Below are 23,676 nucleotides of genomic sequence, written 5' to 3' on the forward strand. Positions count from 1 at the left end.
TTGACCACCCCTTTTAGCTGTACTCAAATTACCAGTTTTTATGTAGGCGTTGCCATTAGTTTCAGTCGAAGGTAAGGCATTTCAGAGAATAATGCGTTGTGACATCGACAGCGCTTGGCGGAAGGATATCGAAGTGTCAGTGGTTGTTCTCGGAGCATGCGCACGGTGGATTAACGGAAGTGCGAGAAACGCGTGATTCGCGCAGTGGCGCTGAAAACTTTGCTTATGCACCGACACTTCGTTGGCATCGAATGCTGATATTTGCTAGGGGTGGCTATACTCAACGTTCATGCTGATGAGGTACGTAACTACAGGAAGCAGGCACTGCCAGTCATGATGATGACGATGATAATGATGCTGATGATCCGTAGACAAGTCACAAACGTGGGCAGCTGAATAAGTGGTTAAGTACGCAACCAACTTGGTCTGGACTTGCAGTGGCTATCACGACAAGAGCGGACAGACCGTCAGGACCGAACGGCAAATAACTGACTAACCATCGGACCAGCGCTGACCAAAACCAAAAAAAGAACTGTACTCGTGCAGTAAAACACAGAGAAACGATATTTTCACGGCTCACACAACCACCAGCGGCGAGAGAGCGAGAGTGTGTGGTGGGGAAGACGGGGCAAATCACGGGCGCCCAAGATGTCACAGACCAGGGTAGTGTGTGGTTGCGCGTTGATTCTACTGGCCTTGTGTTGCATTCAACAGGTCAGGTGCCTACACCTGTCCAACCGTCTGCTCTCCCACAACACCGATACTCGAGTGGCTCAAAGTAGTACCAGACAAGTCGATGGAGACACCGAAAAGTTTACTAGAAATCGACGATTTAACAGACTTCATGTAAGTATATTTCCCTTTTCTTTTCGTTCGATGAGTAAGATTTAAATTGACGTTTTTGTTTGGTTTGCTTTTGTGTAGAACTGGCGTAGCATGGTTAAGCCTATTTGTGTCTTCAGGATAGGCAAACAAAAATATTCTTAACATAGGGCCTACAGTCCATATTGATGCCTCAGTGCCATATCGATCGTGTAATTTCATTATTTTGTCAAAATTATTGGTTTTCTAATGCTGAAGTTTTGTTTTTGCATATATTCAGTGTTTGCATTTGAGTCAGCGTTACATTGTTTGATATCGAATGTAACGGTTTCATTCAAAATATGAATTAGGTCCGGTCGAAAATAATTTGAATTCGATTCGTTTTCTTATCACGTAATTGTATATAATAATATATGCAGGCTAAAAGACGACATCACAAAGTTAAAAGCCAAACAACATTGTAGTTTGTCTTGAGTTTCCTGAGGTCGCTCGTGTCACTCGAGTCAAGTGCCGGGCCTGAGCGCATATTTCTGGCATCAATATTAGCGTTGCCCTGGAAACGGGTACAGAATCACTATAGAGCACATTATTTAGAGAGTACAATCGTAAAAGCTTTTCCCGATTAACTTCTCACGACGACACAAACGGGAACTGATATTTACTGCTTCTGTACATCGATCTAACATCAGACGACTATGGTGGCTTTAAAGAGACATCGCACATATATATTGACGCCATTGATGCCAATATTCACATGGTCTCCATGTCGCAAATATTGACGCCAATATTCACGACAGGCCCAAGTTGTAAACCCACTCATGCGTGAATTTTTTTCACAGCAACTTGACCTGGCTCAAGGTAGCCGCGGATTCGGCCGGATTTCTAGCCGCATATTCATCCGCGCATTCACCAAAAGTCAAAAAATCTATAATACATGCTGCAAAAGGTGATCTATTTTCCAGATAGATAATTTACTTTATGTAACGATTTTCTCAAAATAAACGACAATATATTTTTTCACGCTGTATCAAATTAATATAATATAATTCACAAAATAAGCAACCATTTCCTTAACGATTATTGAAATGTTGATGCGATAATAACTTATAAATTAACTACTTAATGGGAATAATCACATTTCGCGTAATACGCAGCCGAATAGAACCATTCAATAGGGAAGGGAAAACGGGGTCACTGTAACGGGCTAATTAGTCTTCAGCAGAAGCAAATACCAAAATTAAGTCTGCCAGTATATCTCGTAGATTATGAAATAAAACTGCAAGTTTTTGGCAAAAAATATGTGAGGTTCACTTTGTTTTAAAGAGGTAGTGATAATACGCAGCAGAATTTGCGTAACAATAGTGCAGTAAGAATGGGGTCACTTTAACGGGCTAATTAGGCGCTAATTAGTGTACGGATGAAGCCAATACCAAAATTAAGTGTGTCCAGTAATATGCTCTCGTAGATTATGAAATAAAACTGCAAGTTTTTGGCGACATGTGAGGTACACTTTTTTTTCAAATGAAGCATTTAATTTTCAACATCTCTAAAAGCGTTGAAAAATTACATGAAATGTGATTATTCCCATTAAGTAGCTGGGCCTGTCGTGAATATTGGCGTCAATATTGGCGCAAATATTTGCGACATGGAGACCATGTCGTGAATATTGGCGTCAATATTGGCGTCAATATTTGCGACTTTGGCCATGTCGTGAATATTGGCGTCAATATTTGCGTCAATATTTGCGACTTGGGTCCATGTCGTGAATATTGGCGTCAATATTGGCGCAAATATTTGCGACATGGAGGCCATGTCGTGAATATTGGCGTCAATATTGGCGTCATTATATATATATATATATGTGCGATGTCCCTTTAAAGCCACCATAGACGACCGTTGTTTGTCACAATAACAAGACTTAACAACGTGCTGTGGTTTGCTTAGTTATGTAACTCATATCACTTGTGATTATTATTGAAAACGCGTACCTTCAAAGGGGTCATGAAGTGCCTTTCATGCTAAACCAAAATGAGCAAATATCCATGTTTTTACGTGAGCTACCTTGTGGGGTACTTGCACACAGGGAACAATTATGGTACCCCATAAGTCGGCCTTTGTCAAACGGTACCCCGGAAGGGAAATTCTGAAGATGAGGGATAAGACGAGTTCAATGCAAGCATCCCATAAACCCCATAAACCCCAGCCTTAAGATTGGTGTCCCGAACCAAACGAAAATGAGGAAGTAGAGATTTCGGAAGTGCTGCAGTAGTCCATATTTCCAGCATTCAAATACAGATGACGAACCGTCCGTGCATATTCCTCATTGAATGTGTGTCCACAGAGAAACACATTAACATATCCGAACAAAACACATCTCAACTTTGTTTCCGAAGCATCCTTTATGCTGAAGCTTCTTCCTATAAGATGAAATCGCGGTGTTATTCATAAACGATACAATTCGCATAACCATAACAACTCAAAGGTCCGAAACACTCCTAAAAATATCAATACAAAGACTAACATTGAAGGTAAATGGACTTAAAATTGACCGTATCTGCAGTGACGGGGCCAAGGTACTTTCCACCTCATGTTAGTACACGTGCTCAGTGGAGGATCAGTCGGTTTGTTATGTTATTACGTAATTTGTTCAAAGCTTATCACTAGCACAGTGAGTGTAATATAAAATGTCAACACCACGGAGGCCATCTCCATAAAAGAAACGGCCAAAACATTCAATAAATAATCTGATTCAAAATGAAACTTGTGAAATTACCACCGACATGCTGTCACTTAAAGATTTGACTGAGAATTTTCGTAACCCTTTTAACAATCAGTGGTACGGTCCATTGACCTTAGAAGGTCATATATTCTCATAATCTCATTGGTGCCCTTTTTTCATGGGGCTGGAATAAAAGCAAGGAATTTCGTTTGACAAATTGATGGACTTCGCAAAACTCGACTGAAAAACAGCCACTGGGAACAAAACTGCAGAGGGCGGCTTGAAGTACACCCATAAACGTATACACCTGCAAACAATCGAAGTCATCTAAACTTGCTGAAAACCACACCTGTTTCCTTGTTCTTTAAAATATTTAACCGCTCCCCCTTTCTTCCCAACACTTTCCACCACTATTCCTACGTTCTTGTAGAAATTCCGTAATTGAATACCTATAGCAAGGGCGGGATACCTTCACGTTGTACCTGAGCTGGTCCCAGGCCCAGCCTAGTGTGCTCTTTGAATGACTGCCTGACTGACTGACTGTCACTTGTGACATAGACTGGTTGCAAACTGGTCAAGAAAACTCGGGCAGTGCTATCGTATATGATTACCCCGTATCGCTAATGGGCTAAGTCCAGCCTATTGTGTACATCTGATTCACAGACAGACTTCCCTTGAAAAAACCGGTTGGAATCCATTGAATCATCCAATTCTGTGCGTTCTGTGACAACCTTTAAGCAACTTGGCTAGCATTGTCTGTATTCATAAAGTGACTTGCACCACAAATGAATTTTGATCATCCGCAAATTGACAGACCGACAGGTCATTTCTATGATTTTCGTTCCCCCTCCAATTCACCCGAGAGATTAACCCGCTGCGGTTATTCAACTCTTCGTCATCATTTGTGATTTGCTTTGTCCTTACAAGTCGTAATTATCCCACTTGGTCATCGCGCACTCTGACATTTCGCACTGTTTATTTGAGCAATGACAACTTCAGAAATCGAAAACCTTCAGAAAATTGTGAAGTAATTTGGCACTTCAATTAATGATTATATTTTCGGGACATATAAGAAAGATTTGAACATCTGATACGAAGAAGGCGCATATGCATCTACAATAAGATGGAAAGTTATTAATTAAAATATAATTACTAAAACAATAAGACAGGCTTATGTAACACTACATTTACGGATTCACAATCGCAATTATAATAAATATCCATTTTCCCCATTTTCACAAATTATTACAATTAGGCCTATACTGGCAAACCAGTATCAGGAATGTCTCAGATATGTGTTAGATATTTGCAACATGGAGCTTAAAAGCACCCCTAAAAATAATCAACGTTTATATAAAATCTAAAAAAAATCTTGAGTTCTCCAGCATATATATTTTACTCAAATCCAACAAATTCTAAAGCAGGTCACTCGAAAAAAGTTAAATTGCGTGACGTGTAGGCCTACGCCGGAATGTTATTTTGTTTTCACCTCAAAAAACGGAGGAGCTACCCCGCGTGGACCTCAAGATTAAGCGAATGTCATTAAGCACTCTGTTTTATGGCTCCTCGAGAAAACACTTTTACTTCTTTTCGAAAACACCCGCACAAATTCGAGGATTCGTGTTTTCCATTCGCGTCAAGCACGTCATACCTGCGGCTGCAACTTAAGCACCAAAAAGTTCTTACTCCCTGCACTCTCTCGTTGTTTCTTACATGTTCATACATTTATTCCTGACGGCTTGTTGTAGAGTTCTTGTGCAGTTTTCCGATTCGGCGCAATCCCAACTTGGCGCATTTTCCAGGCCATGGTTCGAGTAGTTTCTGATGACACTTCATGGAATTTTACTCAAAATTTGGACCACTTTCCTCCAACTATCTGTGAAACGGTCCATTTAATAATGAATAAGGAATACCATTTATGGCCCGTTTAGAACTCAATAACTCGGCGGTTTTGAGCCATTTTCACAGCGTAGGAGTATTGAGTAGACTTTAGATATGACGCGGCAGTGGCGACCGGCTTACTAGTTGTCTCTTTTATATCAAACTATCCGCTTCGGGGATAGGTTTGTAATCAATGTTAGCCACAATTCATATCCTTCTCCTTGTTGAATGGTCATTATTCTCTCAATAAATCAATTTTTCATTTGGATTTGCACTTGCGTTTTTAAAAACTGTTGAAGCAAAATGGCAGCATCAAAGAACAAGTTCCAACCAATACCTTTGTTTGTGCAGAGTTTTAGTGAATTTGCCTGAAAATAAACTCCTTCCCGCGACTGACCTTTAAGCAATTTGCCCATTGCTCCATGATTGTTTCGCGTGTTTGCCCTTGAACAACTTCCCTCTGTGTAACGAAATCAACATGAAATGAAAAATAAAAATGGCACCAAAAGGTTGAGCAGGTAAGCCTAACTCGTTTTATGTGGTGTTTTGTTCTCTTTGCTAATCTATCTATTCGTTTCTTTGTATTTTGGGATTCAGGTAATCTCAAAATCCACTCAAAGAGACGATTTCTTCAACTTATGCTGAATTCCCAGAGCGACCATATTGAAAACATGTCCCTCCACTCAGTAGAATAGGACCTTTCGCTGCCTTCTTATTTCAAGTAGACCAACGGTTGACAACTACAGATCGAGGAAGTGATTTGGCGTCCAATTGCTACGATCTTTCTATGGCATTTCCCCAAGGCACTCAATTCAAGAAGACTTTGCGGTCATGTAAAATTCATTCATCAGGATCGCGCGGGGGAAACAATGCTGCGCTTTTTCGCTTCTTGACAATCCACGATCCCTGTTTAGCTCAATGGCATCAAGTTGTTGACATTTATGGTTCAAAAACATATTTATTCCATCGTTTTGAAATTAAACGCAGCCCGACGTCACCATACATAAGTAGGCCTATATCAATTCGGTTGAAACAGACTTTTAGTTTTAAGGGGGATGATCCGATGAAAATACCAGATGTTCTCCAACTATACTTCAACATTCAATTCGTAAGTTTGACATGTAAATAACGCCGGATAACTGACACTTCAAGAATCATGCAATCTACCTATATTTACCTCCATCCAAACAAATTTGATATTCATGAGCAATTTATATACACTGAGTAAAATACAATAATACACTGATTACTTGTTAAATTGGAAACCATAATTTGTCCAGAAATAATGTTATATACATTGCCAACGAGTGTGTTGATCTAAATGTAAAATTGTAACTTAACTCACCCTGGCTTTGGTAATTCCTTACTTTTCGATTGAAAATGCACCTTACGCCTTCATCTTTATATTAAAGTCTGGTTATTGACCTATGCTAATTGAATCGGCTCAATTTGAAGTGTTCTGTGTGGGATTTTATAGCAGCTCCAGCTCATGTTCACGCATGTTTTGACGCTTTGTATAATAGGCCTTAAGTCCTGATAAGCTTTTTTTTCTTTTAAATGAGGACTTCTCTGCAGAAATTTTTAACTGCTGTAGTAAACATTATAAATAGCCATAATTTGAAGATGACATTTCTGGGAAAATTGAAATCAGGAAAACAAATTTTAAAAATCGAAGGCCACATTTATTCTACCGTCGAGATAACAAGAGACGATTAATAATTCATCAGCTGTTCCCTTGCCACGGGCAAATAAAAGACACAAAAACGTCAGAAATTATTTATTAATTAAGATGGTTTCCGGTGTGATCAGTGGTCGATGGAAAATGAAGCCAAGACGATTCAATCCTTATTTTTTCTCCATTCGAGGTTTGAGATTCTTGCGATAGTACGTCTAGAGATGTCCTACATGTGTTTTGTCGAAATATGTGAGAAACTGTCTCGCATGAAGGAAAAAGCTTTCAAATCGATAAAAAAAAATTAAATTGTTTGAAAACATATACGATTTCTTATATACTTTCGAAAGTCTAACTAGGTTTTAACATATAAATAGTCTCAATGTAGTTTTTATTTCGTCAGTTTTAATTTCGTTTTGTCTTACTCCGAGAAAAAAACCCTGCAAACTAAACTATCACCTGCTTAGGAATTAGGGGGTAATGCCACAAATTCAACGTCAAACGTGTCTGATATATGAGGTGGTCAGTCAAACTAGCGTTAGGTCGGCAGGCACGTGCAATCTAAATTTTGGCTGTTCTGGGTCGGCTTCGGTTTTTTCCTCTGGTGATTAGAGACTGCTGAGCGGCCGTGTGATTGAAATGCTAATGCAAACAAGGAGCAAAACAAAGAGCCCCAACATTGAGCATGGAGGTGTCTATTTGTTTTGCCTCAGTGTCCTGTGAAAAGTGCGGGTCGCTCAGAAACAGGCTTTGGGTTCACAGAACCCTTCCCATACATGTACCGCAGCCGGTCTTCCCATGTCAACATTCTGTTCAATTTCATTCCATTGTTGATGCTGGTATCTGTCCTGTCTATTTTTAACCAGGTGAGTTTGTTTGTTTGTTTGTTTGTTTTGCTGGCCACATCCTTGATCATTACGGTACCTGAGGTGAAATCTCAGTGATGCAACAAAACACACTGTGCGCCGTTGCCCATGTTTACCGTTAGGATATTTACGGTACATTGGGGCCATGATCGTAAATATCAACTATATCGAGATTGACAGAATAAAAGTCAATAAACCAACTTTTAAAGATGGGTAAGTATCGTATACGTCAGTTTCATAATCTACACAGTTTTGGAATATCCAAGCCATTGCTCTTACAGTTTCAGTAAATGGCGTCGGTTAATTTATCAGATTTAATTTTGGCTTTTCCCCCCGTTTGAAACAGTTGGTGTCATTTTATCTACGTCCCCGTTTCTCCGGCTATCTGCCCACCCATCTGTCCTTGTATCTGTCGACGGCAAACTGGTCTGACGCATCCTGACCAATATCTAGTCGACTTCATCTTGTCTGATGTCATGCCTGGTGGTGGGCAGAGTGTTTTGCCCGTCAGTTGGTTGTTTGGCAGTTCCGGCACCGAGTCACTTCAATCGGAATTTCTAATCGCTATGTCCCGGAGTCAACAGGCTCTCCAAGACCACTCCAGTCCAGTAGTCGGTCCTTCTCCGCGCGGCCTCGGCCACAAAACTCGAGCCCCGGAGTGGTAGGGACATGCTCCTATCCACCTGCGCATCGGTGTTTATTGATTGCGACCAACCGTATGACCCGTTTCTCTCTGTTAGTCAACTCGAAAGGTCGAGGATTATCTTTTGTGTTGTTGGTGGTGGGATCGGTGGGAGCAAAAATTGAGAGGAATCTCATTTTGGATTTTATTAAAATGTTTTTTTTTGTACTTTCCAAGAATAATTATACTCAGTGGTTACTACTAGTTCTTTCCCATGAATGGTTCCATGTTTAGTCTCCCCTACAGCATGTTATACCGCAAAGCATGTCACATTACTTGCGATTTGATTCTTTTTCTGACTGTGACCTCAGAGGTAAATAATCAATGTAGGAATTATAACGAATTCTAGATAATTAGCTCAGCTCGTCAAGCCTGTGAATTATTATGCTTTATTCGGAATTGGAAAAGTGTTTTTGAAATTGAAAACTAAAAAGAAGGAAATGGAATGGTATCTTGAACTGGCCTTTACATCCAAGCACAAACGTCTCAAGAAGAAATATGGGACCATACTGTTATGCTGTGAAACGTTAACCAGTGGGATGAGTCGGCGCCACGTCCTCCAAACCACATCTAGTTATCACTTTATCCTCGGATTTAAGGATAATGCATGATTAAACATTTCTTTGTGTCATTGTAGATATGGCATTAAAAGGATGCGAGTCCTCATTGAACGGAAATTGGTTTTTGGTTCAATTACTTCTAGAAATGCTCCGAATGCCGCAAAGTCCTGATTTGTATTATTAATAAGAGGTTCGTGTCCGCCTGATCCCGGCATCGGATACGCGGATGGTTTTCTGATGAAGATCCTTCGTAATGGAAGTGTTGAGATCCTTTAACCACTAACTTTCCACACACCATGAGCAGACAGAACTTTAGGAAAGTATTAAACTGTTTGCTATAACCCTGACCAGAGGCTGGAAAATCAGGTTAACTCCACTTCTACCGCCCAATGTTTCACTTTCAAAAGTGAAGACAATAAACAGAAAGTACCCATTATTTTGAATTCGATATGTAAATGGTTCAAAACCCGCCGGGAAGATCTAGGCCACTGATCAAAAAGGTGTATGTTATTGATTACACTAAAAATTATATATGTTTCTACTGACGGTGATTGAACTGAGCAAAAAAATCCCGGCAATTTTTATTTGACCCCTTTATTTGGGCCCAGGGTTTTATATCGTCCCAAAACAGTTCGCACAACAGTTCAACATGCAAGTGATAGTTTTATCTATTTAAGTATGCACAGGCACACACTCCCTAGCACACCTCTACTACATGATAATATGAGCAGATAACACAGATTGCATTATGATACTCGTATGTCCAATAAAACATCAGTCCCCAAAAAGAAACGTTAACATTTTCTTCTCATTGATGGTAACCCACACACCAGAAAAAAAACCCAACCTATAGTGGGGTTTTGACTCGTGACGTCCGACTTCCCGACCCAGCTGATACAGCTGTAGTCTCCTGTCAAGTCGAACCAGTCCAATTTTAAGAGGGATGCATTATTATTATGATAGGTGCAGATAAACCATTTTTATTTCACTTGAAGTACCGCCAATAATGTTTGTGTTCGTACACACATAATGTAAGCTACATACGGGGCATGAAGGGTGGATTTCAATTTTAAAATGCATGGTAATGTATGCAAGGGCGCCTCAGTGATATCCCCGTTTTCTCACAAAGTCTTGTAGCCATACCTTAAAGAAAAATTGGGCCTCAACATGTCAATAATACATCCCCCCTCCTCCAAGTGCTTCAATGTCACGTGATACTGCCGTAAGTCCAATTACTTCTATTTTTATTTAGAACTGGTGGCCTATGGTACCATTCTAGGAAAAATAAATGAATTAGTAAAAGGTTTCGTTTTTAGTTCAAGGAAGTTTCATTTTTCCCGCAGAAGGCAATCCCATGACGTCATTATGGATAGTTCATGCCATTTGCTTCTCGCTTTAATAATTCGCTATTTGGAGTCGTACGATAATCTTATTGAGCTTAAGTGGATCGAAAGTCCTTGGTTCTTTGAAGGGACAAAACCGCCCCTTTTTATTAATTTCCGCTCGGATATAACCTAACTCTTTCCCAAACAAGACTTTCGGTAAAAATCCAAACGTCAAGGCCATCATGAATAGTTAATTAAGACTTGTAATTATGATACTAGGAGGTAGTTGACCTCTGGTATTAATATTATTTTGGTTAACAGGCGATATATACCGCAACGCGTAATGTAGGCTAGCTTACTCGGATAATACAAGCTTTTCCCAGAAGGCAAACTTGAATTATTATTAACGGTATTAATTGATTATAAATAAATTATTTCAAATTATTACAGTCTACCGACATGCATTAAGATTTTAAATTTTAACTCAGCCCGGAACGTCATGACACACAAAACAGACTCAGAAAAATTGCACCACCAACTAAGTCGAAGCATAGAGGTCTACAGAAATAGAAAACGAAAACAAATCAGCAAATTATTCTGAAATTGATGAACACATGAACACATTTTTTTTTAATTTCACAGTTATTTCTCGAACTTGAATCCAACAAAATCATTCCTTGTGCCCGGCCACCAAAACAAATAAAAACTATTTCCTGACTGTGACGTCATCGATAAATTGCCACAAAGTCTCTGCACTGCTTTGTAAAATGTCGAAAGCAAAAGTAAACAAATAAAACAAAACCTCATTCACTTATTTGATATGGTGAGGTGGTTTTCAATTCATTGCTCTCCAGACACACACACTGTCATGTCCCTGAAATTCACCTGTTTTGTGTAAGCGCCTCAATCCGACAAAAAAAATGAAAAAAATACCTTGACTCTTTTCGATAAGGAAATTTAATATCGATCGCTAAATATTCTATAAAGGCTATAAGTTACACCATGATGTCAGAAACACCTTAATATTATTTTATAATTTTACAAGAAAAGCTCAAATGCGTTAGATCAAGATGTTCATTTATTAATGCCCGTGCGATTATGGAAAAGATGACGTCAGAACGGGCTATTTGCCTATTTGCATAACGATGGCTATATTCTGGCTCATATTTGCAGTGGTGTAGAACTGCATATTGCTGCACTTAAGTTACTGTAAATGACATTACAATAATAATAATCGGCATTTAAGAACGCTCTTATTGCTAAACTAAATCACAGCGCTTACAGTATTATTACCCCTGATCATTGGGTCAATTAAACATTCCAAATACCATCTCAGCTCCCCGGGGAGTATACAGCTCAATGCAGCTTGTTAGGCGCAAGGAAGCTAATTCAATCACAATAACCATCTCTGCCCTCACAGGTACCCATTTACTCCTGGGTGGAGAGAAGCAATGAGTGACAAAGTGCCTTGCTCAAGGACACACGTACCATGACCCCGGGATGGACTCGAACCCACAACCTGCAGCTTTACCCGCAGACCACGAATCCAGTGCCCTTAACCACGAGGCAACACCACTCCACAATAATACAATTTCAAAAAGTGCAAAAATTGACAAGCTGGAGATGGGCGAACACAAAGTCACACACACAGATAAATAAATAAATTATAAAAAATATATATATAAAAAACAGAGAGGGAGAGTCTTTAGCCAACCTGCAGCTCCTAAAACATTTACTGATGACGCCAAATCAGATAGGGGGTGACTTAATACGAAAAAAGTACAAATAGAAAAAAAATAAACGCAGACGCCATTTGGTATCCTGACTCGAAACCATACTACTCTGATTTGGACACCGAAGGTTGAACATTGTAGACAAACAACATAGAGTATTAAGGAGATTTACTCTGGTGTTTGCTTCGAATTGGAAATATGAGATAAAAGGGGGAACAGACCGAGCATGTTAGTCTGTAACCTTGTCCTGAGGAGATGGCACTCATGAGGGGAATGACTACCCACTCATGTGCGCTTCCTGTGATTGTAATGGGCTCTAAGCTATCCATTATCCGCCAAGTTACGTCAGGTTACCAGTCTGCATTTCCGCTTGTGGGGAAATGGGAGCTTGAGATTGGTGCTTGAGGGCGGCTCGGCCTGCATCCAGTCGGTTCCTTGGATCAGTCGGATTAATTCATGAGCTACAGTCTTACCTGTTTGCGTTTATGTCAAGAGACAACTATGAATATGCAAAAGACAATCCAACCAACATCGTGCTTGGCATGATCAAGATGGATCTGCTGTAGTTTCCGCTCCTGATTATCTAAGGTCGCAGTGATGGTTAATCTCTTTCAAAAACAATTACAAGGGAAACACAATGTATTGTTGTCGTTTACATTCACGTACATGATATGCGTTCATACCGGAAGTGTTGACCCCTAGGTCATAGGTTACACAGGACGTGGGGCATAATTACTGCCCTTTTAAAAACAAGCTTTGAAATACTCTAACAATTCAATCCAAATTATGACTTTTTCCCTTACCGATGCATCGCATACAACTCCCCTATCGAATGAAAGACAATGAAATTGTTTACGTGACGTTCAATGGCGTGTTTCTAGTCACACCGCACGCCGGTTATTGCTGGCGTCTTTGGTGCATATGGTAAGGCCTATCACAGTTGAGACGCCAAAGAAGGACCTGTCTTTATAACGTGACAGAATTCATGGTGTCTTTTTCTTCTCAGTGGCCAATGTCACGGAGTAAGCATGCACGGTTCGATGAGAGCAAGTATTTGCTTACGTTTATGACTGGCCTTCTCTCATTTTTATGCTTAGCGCATTAATTTACTAAACGAATCAATCCAATTTGTCCTGGGTTAATTCACCCCCCACAATAAAGCATGCGCAGTTGAAAGATTACAAATATATCACGGTGACAATCTCTGCACGATTGAGCATAAGAGACAGATCGGTATCAGCATATTATTATGACAGATCATAAACTGTCGTCTGTAAAAAGACGACAGAGCTGGATGTGTAATGGAAGGCCTTTCAGACGATGAGCAATCAGGAGGGGGGACACGCCCCCGGAAGAGTTAAATATAAAAAAACAAGACGTGAAGCTATCTTTTAGCTTCTGCTGGACTCTCGACTCCCCCCCCCCCGCAAAATCCTGCATACGCCACTGCTTGTTCAATAGCATTGTTGACAGTATGTTGCCGATTTCGCTTCGTTTTAATTAGTCATTCTTCGTTTGAAAGCTTTAATTTACACGCAGCAACACCATCCGATTATTTGAAGAAATTCCACCGAAGCTTTGTTTTAATTTGCAAGTAGTAATTACTAATCGCCGTTGTACCGTTTGGCGTGTGTATGCAACAAAAAAAGGAAATGTTAACCTGATTGTTCGCAGTTTGATACATTTTCATACATTTTAGCCAGAGCATTTTAAATTATGCACTCGACTTTTTGTGTTGTATAAGGAGCTGTTTGGAATCCGAATCACGTTGGCAGTGCATGGACGCAGGTCGTTCCCGCGAGAGTACCATTGTTTCACAATTCCTCAGCTCCTCTTTACGGCTGCTTGACTCTGCGCTTCCCCATTGAGTAAAAACCCTTAAATGCCGACCTGTGACCAACCATTTGCGATGAAAATGTCGCTATTTTTTTGGCTCCGCGAGTAGCGGAGTTGACTGGGCGCGCGACCCGGTCGATTTAGTGAGCATGCTTGAGTAATGCGGTCGACTGAATTGGATTGGTTCGGTTAAAAAAGGAAGTGCGCGGTTGATGACGTCAGGTTTGCCTTGGCGTCTGATTGGCTAATTAAGACTGATCGTTGGAAAGTCGGGTACCAGTGTACTGCAGTTTGTAATGTATTGGTGTACAAGAGGTACCCGCTAGCTGACCCGATCGCGCCTGGTCAACACGTGCTATTTTGGTAAACTGTTTGCTTGGCGTATTTTTCACGGGGGATCGAACTGAGTACAGATTACAAATCAATTACAAATTCAAATTAAATTGAACGAATGGCGCCAACCACATTTGCCATACTTTGAAGGGGTCAACACAAAAAAAAACTAATGATAATATGAGATTGATAAAGAAAAACTTAAAAAGATAAAGACTACTATAAGAGCCTAAAATAAGTCCTTACAAAGGAAATACAAACGACTTTCAATCTTCTGTCTGCCACAAGCTGTTGACTTTTCAAAAAGTCCTCTCACAAACAGAATCGTAATTTTTTTTTTTGGGGGGGGTGTTTCAACCTTTATACCTAGATGGTAAGGTAGTTGCACAACGTATTTTTTGGACCAACAAATCGTAGGATATCCCCAGAAGGAAATCGGGTTAACAAATCTAGGGCAAGACACACAAAAAAAGGAATGAGTCGATCCGAATTGAGCGCACATAGTGCACAGCCGCAAAGGAATCCCGCATCGATTTGTAGTTTCACATGACTGCTAATGATCAATCAACTAATAAAATATTAACACAGGTGTCAGGCTGGATTGCGTCCAGCAGTGATTATTGGGCACAATTAATGATTCAGCACAAATTAAGAACCCGCACAATTCTAGAGGCAATTAGGCCTACGTCTGACGCATTTCTAAACTTTTCTTATTCAGGCAAGGCCGAAGTCGCCCTGACTGCAATGTGCCTTCCTCACATCATACTGATTAGCTTATAAAAAACTATCCCTAGTGCGTCTTCAAATGTTGATTCTGATCTATTACCTGCGGAAATAATGACTATTTAGATCAGTTAAAGGGCTCATACATCAGCTTAATGAGTGACAAGTGGCCGCGTCCGGGTTCCTTGCTCGGATTAGGAAGTCACGACGTGTACGGTTGACTTAACCCGAGGCTATCAATAGCGGTAAACGGGTCGTTAGAACGCAGTCCATGAGATCGAGATAGCCTTCAGCAAGTTATGAAAAGGACCATCGGTTGACTGGTAGTCGGCTTGTGACGTACGTTGCGCATGCGCGATTATATTTAGGAAAATCACTTTGGGAAAAAGAACGAGTTCACAAGTATGCAAACCAACGGCATCCAGTGTATCAAGAAAACCCGAACGTTATCCACCAGGCCACAGTGGCACTCCAATCCATGTGGACTAGTGGAACTCGGTGTACTCATACAAAGATGAACATTTACATAATCATTTTGTGGCGGTCATTGGGTAAAAACTGAAACTAATACCATGTCTTTTAGGACACACAATTTTTTTGAATAAACTTGAAGGGCTCATTATCATTTACAAACAAATCTAAAAATGACCGTTGATAAGAACTGTATTCAAGCGTGCCCGACTAAATCTAAAACCCATCAGCTGTAGGTAGGTAAATCTTCGTGTCGTTATCATTTTCGTTCTCACGCAAGTACGCGATGTGAAAACAAACGTGATCGAAGAAGGTGACCTAGGAACGAAAATGCCGGATGTGAAAGGCCGTATTACTAAAATTCGTTTTTACATTTCCAACTGATTTCTCATCAGTTTTTTTCTTGTGGAATGCCTAGATAAAATTCCAGCATGAACGTTGGGGTGATTACGGAAAGAAATCATTCTGTAAAAATTATAGCAAGAGAAAGGACATCCCAGTGTATAAATGCCCATAGGCGGGCCGCGCCAGGGGTCCATCTCAAAGACAAAATGGCGTACTTTCAGGCTATATTAAGCTGAACGTCGCGGCAAAATGAGCTATGTGTAATAATAATCGGATAGAATTTCACCCGCGTTTACGCAGCGTATCAGAAAGTGCGATAATAAATAGGGATCGTTATAGAACCGATGCGGGCGTATACGTACGTATGCAGCTCGGGTAAATTGGCTTGTCAAATCACCATTTGGCGTTGTTATTGTATCGGACACATAATCAGCAAAGTACATTAAATCAGTGAGATATATGTGGCCATGTTGTAATTATCACACAAAATGGTGATTTGATTATTGGCCACTGTTTTTCCAAGCTGCATACGTATCACGTACATGTACCATTTTTAAATGATCCGTCATTATTATTACGAGTCAGGCAGATTGAAAAAAAGTTGACCTATCTTGTCCAATCTCTGATAGAATTCAATCCACGTTCACACTACAGATCAGAAAGTGTCACATGCAAATAAAATAAGCATGTCAACAGTCATCGGTGTGAACATCAAAAACATTGATGCTTTATATGGCCCGTAGGAAATAGTTTATAGACATTCAGAGGAACAAGTTGAAATTAAAATAATTCCGGGAAATAAAAAAAAGTTTGGAGCACTTCCCACTTTGTTTTTTTGAAGAAGCTTGTGGATCTGCCACGTTTTTGATAAACAATTTAAAGATCTCCCCATCAAAATAGCCTGAAACATTTCAAGGTGCCCTTTTCTGTTTTAATTCGAAATTTCAAGATGTAGCATTTAGTTTGTAGTTTGTAAATCGTATGAAATGATGTCAAATTGATAGCATCACGGGTCAGGCTGCCATCTAGAGGAATTGATCTATCTTTTTCTGATCTCAAGGATGCTAAGGGCCTAAGAGACAGTAAACTAAGATACCGATCGAAACACGGGGGAACTGTGAACTAATTCTCATGGGGCAGGTATTAATATTTTTGTGGCTTAATTTCGGCTTTTATATTTGGTCAACAGTGCCATGTTCTCCTTGTCCGTCATTGACCTCCACGACACACTTGACAAGGACGGTATTTCTTTTATCTCGGAAATTTGCAACGGCGGCGTTGCAGATAATTCATACGGGAAAGTGCGTGCATATTTTACTAGGGCAACGCTAAACACACTTTTTTTAACTCTCGTTTTTTTTTATTCAGCAGTTTCTCTAAAAAAAAAACCAACCCACTACTTTTGATAATGCTGAATGACAGATTTGGGGCGCTCGATTTTTTTATTTTAAGTGAAAAGTGGGCAATTTGTTTGTCCACTTGTTCCATCTGTTCGTTAGATGTATTCCCTCGCCATACGTCTCACTGTCGTTTAGGTTCATTTAAGAAACTCGCTAGGCTGAAAACTGCCCTTTGATCTCCGTTCAATGAGTTATGCCTATTGACATAAAGTTTCCCGACAAAAAGACCCGAAAATTAAGCTTTCAAGAAATTTTAAGAATGGACACACAAAACTATTTAAAAACTAGGCCTCGTACATTACTCCCAATAAAAACTCCCAGTGATAAATGGAGAATAAATTCAGGGCATCCTGGGAATTTGAAAAGCAAAGCCGCCTTCAGAAGAGGGAAGAGTAGGGCAAGGTAATTTCCCTAATGAACTCTCCACGATACAGTCTTGAGGGAAAGTGTTCGGAGGTAATCTCAATAATGGGCGGATCACGAGCGGATCACGAAGCCCACCCAGCGGGTGCTGTAATGGCCAACTGCGGAAGGGCGGATACAAGACCCAAACTTTAGTTGGCCTAAAAGCCAGAGATTCTTCCTGGATAGAAAACACTCCGAGTGATACATGAAAACAGTCGTTTCTTTGTGTGTTCTTTATTCGTTTTTTGTTTTTTTGTCTTTTTGTGCTTGTGTATTTTAGAGGAAGAGGCAACAGTGCCTTGGTGGATTGGCTGTCCTGTTTTTTCTTTCCAAAGTTTTGTCCCTTTATCCTGTTTGGTGTCATATCATCAATATTGGCTTGAAGTCTTGGTAAAGAAAAAAAGGACCTATAGTAATCCCACCCCCCAAAAAAGCCCCAGAAACGTAGCGTTTGTTTTTGTGACAAACGCAGCGTGATGGGGCGCGACACTATTCCGTAAAACGTTGTTTCAGTTCAGTTAATATAAATCTAGCAGAAATGATTAAGCTCCGATTAGTTTGTCAGTTTAAGCATTAATTTTTATGATTTGACGCAGTAAAAGAAAAACGTTTTCTTAGAATTAATGCTGGTTCGTGCTCAATGCGAATGCGAACGCGAACGCAAATCTGCGTTTTCGCAAAATTGGAACGCATTTCAACTGCAGCGAATTTCGCAGCGAACGTTTCGTGACGTCAAAATCCGCTTCGCTTCCGCATTCACGTTAAGTAAGAACCGGGCTTTTCACGAACTGTATTTGTATTTATTGATTGGCGTTTAGTAACTTCCGCCTTCATGACGTCATAGCAATCGGATGCCTCGCAACAACAATCATCACAATCATCGCTTTATTGGGCGCTGAATGATGGATTTGAATATAACAAGAACAAAATGATCAATTTCGAATTGACCTTCCGTTAAACCCAGAAGTAAAGGTCAAGCGACTATGTGTACAGGCGAAACATGTTCAAGACATGGTCTATCAGATCACAGAGTGTGAACATGATTCTACCTTTTGCACATGAGGTATGATTAAAATAACTCGGTCTCTTTTTGAACTAAAATCACATGTAATGTTGCACATGACGACGTCACTTGTATACACATCTCCGTATCAGGGTTGATCTTTGTTCCAAGTTTCAAATTTATGGGTTGTTCCGTTCAAAAAAAAAGCTGCGGTTAATTATTATTGGCCAGAAAACACACACAAAACACTAACACTACGAATTAGAAGAATGAAGACAAAAACCAAATATCAACCCTATCACTCAATCACACAGGAAAAGAAATTCCCCGAAATCTCGAATGAGAATAGAGAAAGGGATCCAACCTTAATATTCAATGTTTTGGTTGTATTTTTTTTAATAAGCAGAATTAAATGCTTGCTTCGTTCACGGTCGTCATGGGTTTCAGGAGAATGCCCCAATTAGCCTCCGTTATTTGCCAGAGTCTTACCATGAACGAGTGAGTCGAGCCAGCTGATTCAATAAGAAATGTGTCTCTCTCTGTCCGTCCGGTGTGAAGGCCGGTGAAATCGACCCTTAAAAAAATACCCCAGGTTTTTCGGTTGATTGAATTCGTGTCAGCGCTGGGGTAACCCCGTTCTATTTCATCGCAACAGTTCTTTGCAGATACGGTGAAGTGGCGTGAACAATCCACCAATTTTGCTCATTGTTTTAAGGATGGAGTCACTGAAAAGTTTACGTGTAGCTTGTTCGTTTAGATTTAAAGGCATATATTTAATTATAGGATCGTTTGAATTAATCCCAAAAGTAACCTTCGGAATTATTAACAAAAAGCTGACACGGATTAAAGATCGTACTGGTACTAAACACCCCGTGAAATTATTCCATCTGGCTTGCTGTCATTTTGAAGAAATCAAGAAACGAAGGTGATTCCCAATGATCAATCAATAATGGACTGATATTGGAAATAAAGAGTGATGTTGAAGAAATTGTGTATTGTAATCAAACAGTTGTGCATGGTTTTTCAGTGTTTTCTCGTAAAGTCTAATATACACTGAGCTGAAACTTCTACAGGTTAGGTTCTGAACATTCGTCTTTGGATTGTGACATTATTATTGGAAACGAACTAAAGGCATGAAAAGCAATGATGCTATAATTACGCTTTTAATTGCAATTTCTGGATTAATGATCAACTTTAACATTGTATTTTTGTCGGAGGAGAGGAATAATCGGTTTAAACTTCCCAAACGGACGAATTGCCAATAAGTAGTCGAGCCGCGGTTTGTAGTGCTAGGTTATTTAATGGCATTGAAGACCTGTACTTTTTGAATCCACGCCACAAGAGGGCGCGCTAAGGCGCTCTCACTTTTCACGCTGATGGACCTCAACCATGATGACGTCACGTTTTGTTTACGTGTGGGCTTTCGTATGTGGACGAGAGCCACCAAGCTCCATTGGCGTAACTACGGGGGAGGGGGGCACGTTCCGTCAGCGGATGTCCGTGCCCCCCCCCCCACCTTGAAATTGTGATTGCGAACGTATGTCACTTGCCTTCGGGTCCCCCCCCTTGAAAAAGTTGTGCACTCCTGGGTTTCACCCAGAATTTACTCCCACATATACAAAGCGTGACGTCATTACGTCTCGGGTCTAATACAAATCGTCTATTTCTCTACTTATATCGTTTCACAATTAGCTCCTTGCACTAAATCGCCGTTGCAAAACATTCTTTGGCGTTGTAATCATGTGGGTTAGTAAGCTTTCAAGTTTGAGCTATAAACTGAAGTGACCAGCCTTGCCTCGATTTCAACACAAACGTGCATATGACATTAAGTTGTTCATTGTCATAAATGTCTGACTACTGTTTTGTTGTTGTTCTGTATTCCTCCAGGTCTGTGATACGGACTCGGACTGCGTAGGTCGTAACAGACCCTCTTGCTGCGCTGTATTACCCCTCAGCTCTATCCGGTTCTGTCAACCACTTAGCGAGATGGGTGACACCTGTAACACCTTCAGCAGACCTCATATGTGGAGTGGCGAGAGACTGGGAATGCATTGCCCCTGCGAGCCTGGCCTAGAATGCTTGTCGGATTCCAGTTCATCTTACGTCAGCAGGGGTACGTGTATGTAACATGGTCCCACCATTTACAGGCTACAACCCCAAGTGTGACGTGGACAAATCATTTGCAGCCGAGGACTTACAAACGTAACTTTTCAAACCTGACTGCGACGCGTGACTGCCTGATAGACGCCGTTCCAGGCACTTGTGACGAGAACTCTGTGTACGCTCGAGCTGACTTGGAAACGAAATTTCGGTGAACGGCAAAATAAGTGTGATGGTGCTTACGTAACGCAAATTCTTGAAGCTCTCCTCTTATTTTCTGCCAAAAAAGAACGAACCCAAAGAACTCCACTAATGATGATATTGACGACACTAGTGGGCTTCAAGCAGGTGGAACCTAGTTGGTACTTGGGTCTACCATGCCGTGGCCATCAATCCAAAGTGCTGGCCGCGTGACTGATTGAGCGACTCGAGGCACGGCTAATTGTGCAGCGCCTCTGCTCATTCGTCACGTTTGAGGCTACCGGCCGGGGACAGACGTGGGATACGGCTCACAGCTATGATGTATGGCGTGCCTCGTGGGTCAACAATCAACTCTTGAAGCGAGTGGTTGTCAATAGCAACGGAAGCAGTAATCGAACGCACTCAACAGGCAGAGGTGCCTTGAGCCGTGGCCGAAAGAGCCATACACGGACTGGAAGTCCAAGAACATTGACACTTTCGACGAACGCCTAGAGCTATGCTTTCTTGCGGTATATACATGTAGTTGCGTTTCCCTAGCCTTCACTGACGCCTCTAACCCGATATAACCAAATAACATTTGAAGTTCGATTTATGTATATATGGCCACTTGTCCCATCCCTAGACACGACTACCTTAATTAGTTATGCACACTCAAAGAGGCGCTTGCGCATTCTATGAAAATATATCATTAGTTGCTATGGTAACAGCTGTACAAGTGCAAAATTGTTATTGATGACGAGTAATGGACATTTTCTCTGCTTACAAAAACGATGATTGATATTCCAATGAACTGTACTATCGGAGCTCTTATTGCAAACTGTTTCCAACATTCTCTAATATTTTGTTGTAAGTGTGGACGGCATAATGAAATAGCCCTGCACATAAAATAACCACTGTATATTAGGTCGATTTTAACGGGATTTGAAAAATTTGACTATTTATGACGTTTCACCTTTTTGAGCAATCCAACGTGCAAACTTTTCACAAGATACACCCCCGCAAATTGTTACAAGATTTACGAATGAAAGAAAAAAAGTAGTCCGCCTACGAGAAAAAAAAATCTTGGTTTTGCCACTCAGGAAAAGAAAAGCATTGATTCACCATTAGTGCCCTGGTACAATTGCTTGGAACGTAATAAAGGTGAAAATAAAAAATTTGATCAAATCATTTTCACACGCAAACAATAATAATTCCCCCAATTGGCACCTTATGATGTAGTTCTATTTGAATAATTTATTTATTTTTGGGGGAATAATAAATAATATGCAGGCTATTATGATCGACGTGATAGCTGATAGTAACACACATCTAAGCATTTACTATTAAAGGGGCTTACTGCATACATTTCAAAGTTGGTAAAACATCTTCATATCAACGGACCTGCATGCCGCCATGTTGGATTTGGAAAATTTACATGACATGGGATGAACTTGACCAAAGTTAAATAGCACGTCAATATGGCCTACTTCTGGGGGAGGCTGGGAATCAACCCTTCACCCCAGTCCCAATTATTGTCTAGCCCCCCCCCCCCTCCCCCTCCCCACCCCACCCCTTCTTCAAAAGCACGGGGGACAGGCTTTTGTTAAAATATTATAAAAATTTTACAGAAAGTAGTCCACATGGAATGGTTTTGTAGCCTTTCACAAGTATCCTCAAAGTTGGTTTGGAAAAAAACCTGAATCAAAGTTCTCTTTGAAACGATATCGATTTCGTGAGCCCACTATATTGATTTTCACTTTTTGACTACCCAGTCGCGTGAGAAATTCCAAAATAGCGGCCAAAACAGACTCAAATGCCGATCACTTGCCGATTAAAACATGTTACGTTTTGGGATTCTTATGTTTTCATAAATGTATGTCAACTATTATTTACTAAAGTAAGTTCAGTTTTATGTAAAACAAAGCCTAAATTAATTAATTGAATCTATGATTAAGTATTATATATATATATTTAGAGAGAGATACAGCCGACCTAACGATTAACGTTTATGATTAAGTTTACGAACATTTGCACACGAGAGGGCGCTTTAGTTAACACAAAATCCATCCGTATTTTATCAATCATGTCATAACTTTTTTGGGAGATATGTTAACATAGCTCCTATAATGTGTACTGTCACATAGTGAAATTTAAGTGATAACATCCAAACGGTCGTTACTCAGTTCGTTCTTAATAGGCCAATAATTGTATTCTTTTTATGTGTCGTCACGCATAAATCCTCGTCAGCAGGAAGTAATGTAAAATATCATCGCTTTGAACATGTAGTCTTATTATAATTCTTTTTTTGTAACATACGTTTCTTGAACAACATGTAGGCCTACCCGGCCCAGAGGGAATCCAATATGTAGAGAAAGCCATGACTTGTTGCTGACACCAACTATTACCAATTGGAGTGATACATCCATGTTATTATGTTGTGTGTCAACATGGAACTGGACCAAGGTTCGTTCAGAGGCAATTCACTCGCCTAAGGTCTCAATTCACATCCGGGGCGAGTTCCGGACAAGTTGCGGATAGAATCATTCACTTTTTTTTCAAGAAGCTCTGCATTTGTCCCGGACATAGTCCGGGAAAGTTTGCATCAGCAATTGCTTGACTC

General features: G+C 40.4%; 1 protein-coding gene across 1 annotated transcript; it reads left to right on the forward strand.

Annotated features, from left to right (window-relative positions):
* Window positions 1-192: 192 nt before the first annotated feature.
* Window positions 193-22,608, forward strand: LOC119732622. The gene is made up of 2 exons (XM_038206204.1): window positions 193-846; window positions 20,664-22,608. The coding sequence occupies exons 1-2, from the start codon at window positions 649-651 to the stop codon at window positions 20,901-20,903; spliced, it is 438 nt and encodes a 145-aa protein (XP_038062132.1). The 5' UTR covers window positions 193-648; the 3' UTR covers window positions 20,904-22,608.
* The last annotated feature ends 1,068 nt before the right edge of the window (window positions 22,609-23,676 follow it).

This window comes from Patiria miniata, unplaced genomic scaffold (assembly GCF_015706575.1).
Source record: "Patiria miniata isolate m_02_andy unplaced genomic scaffold, ASM1570657v1 HiC_scaffold_24, whole genome shotgun sequence".
Classification (NCBI taxonomy): domain Eukaryota; kingdom Metazoa; phylum Echinodermata; class Asteroidea; order Valvatida; family Asterinidae; genus Patiria; species Patiria miniata.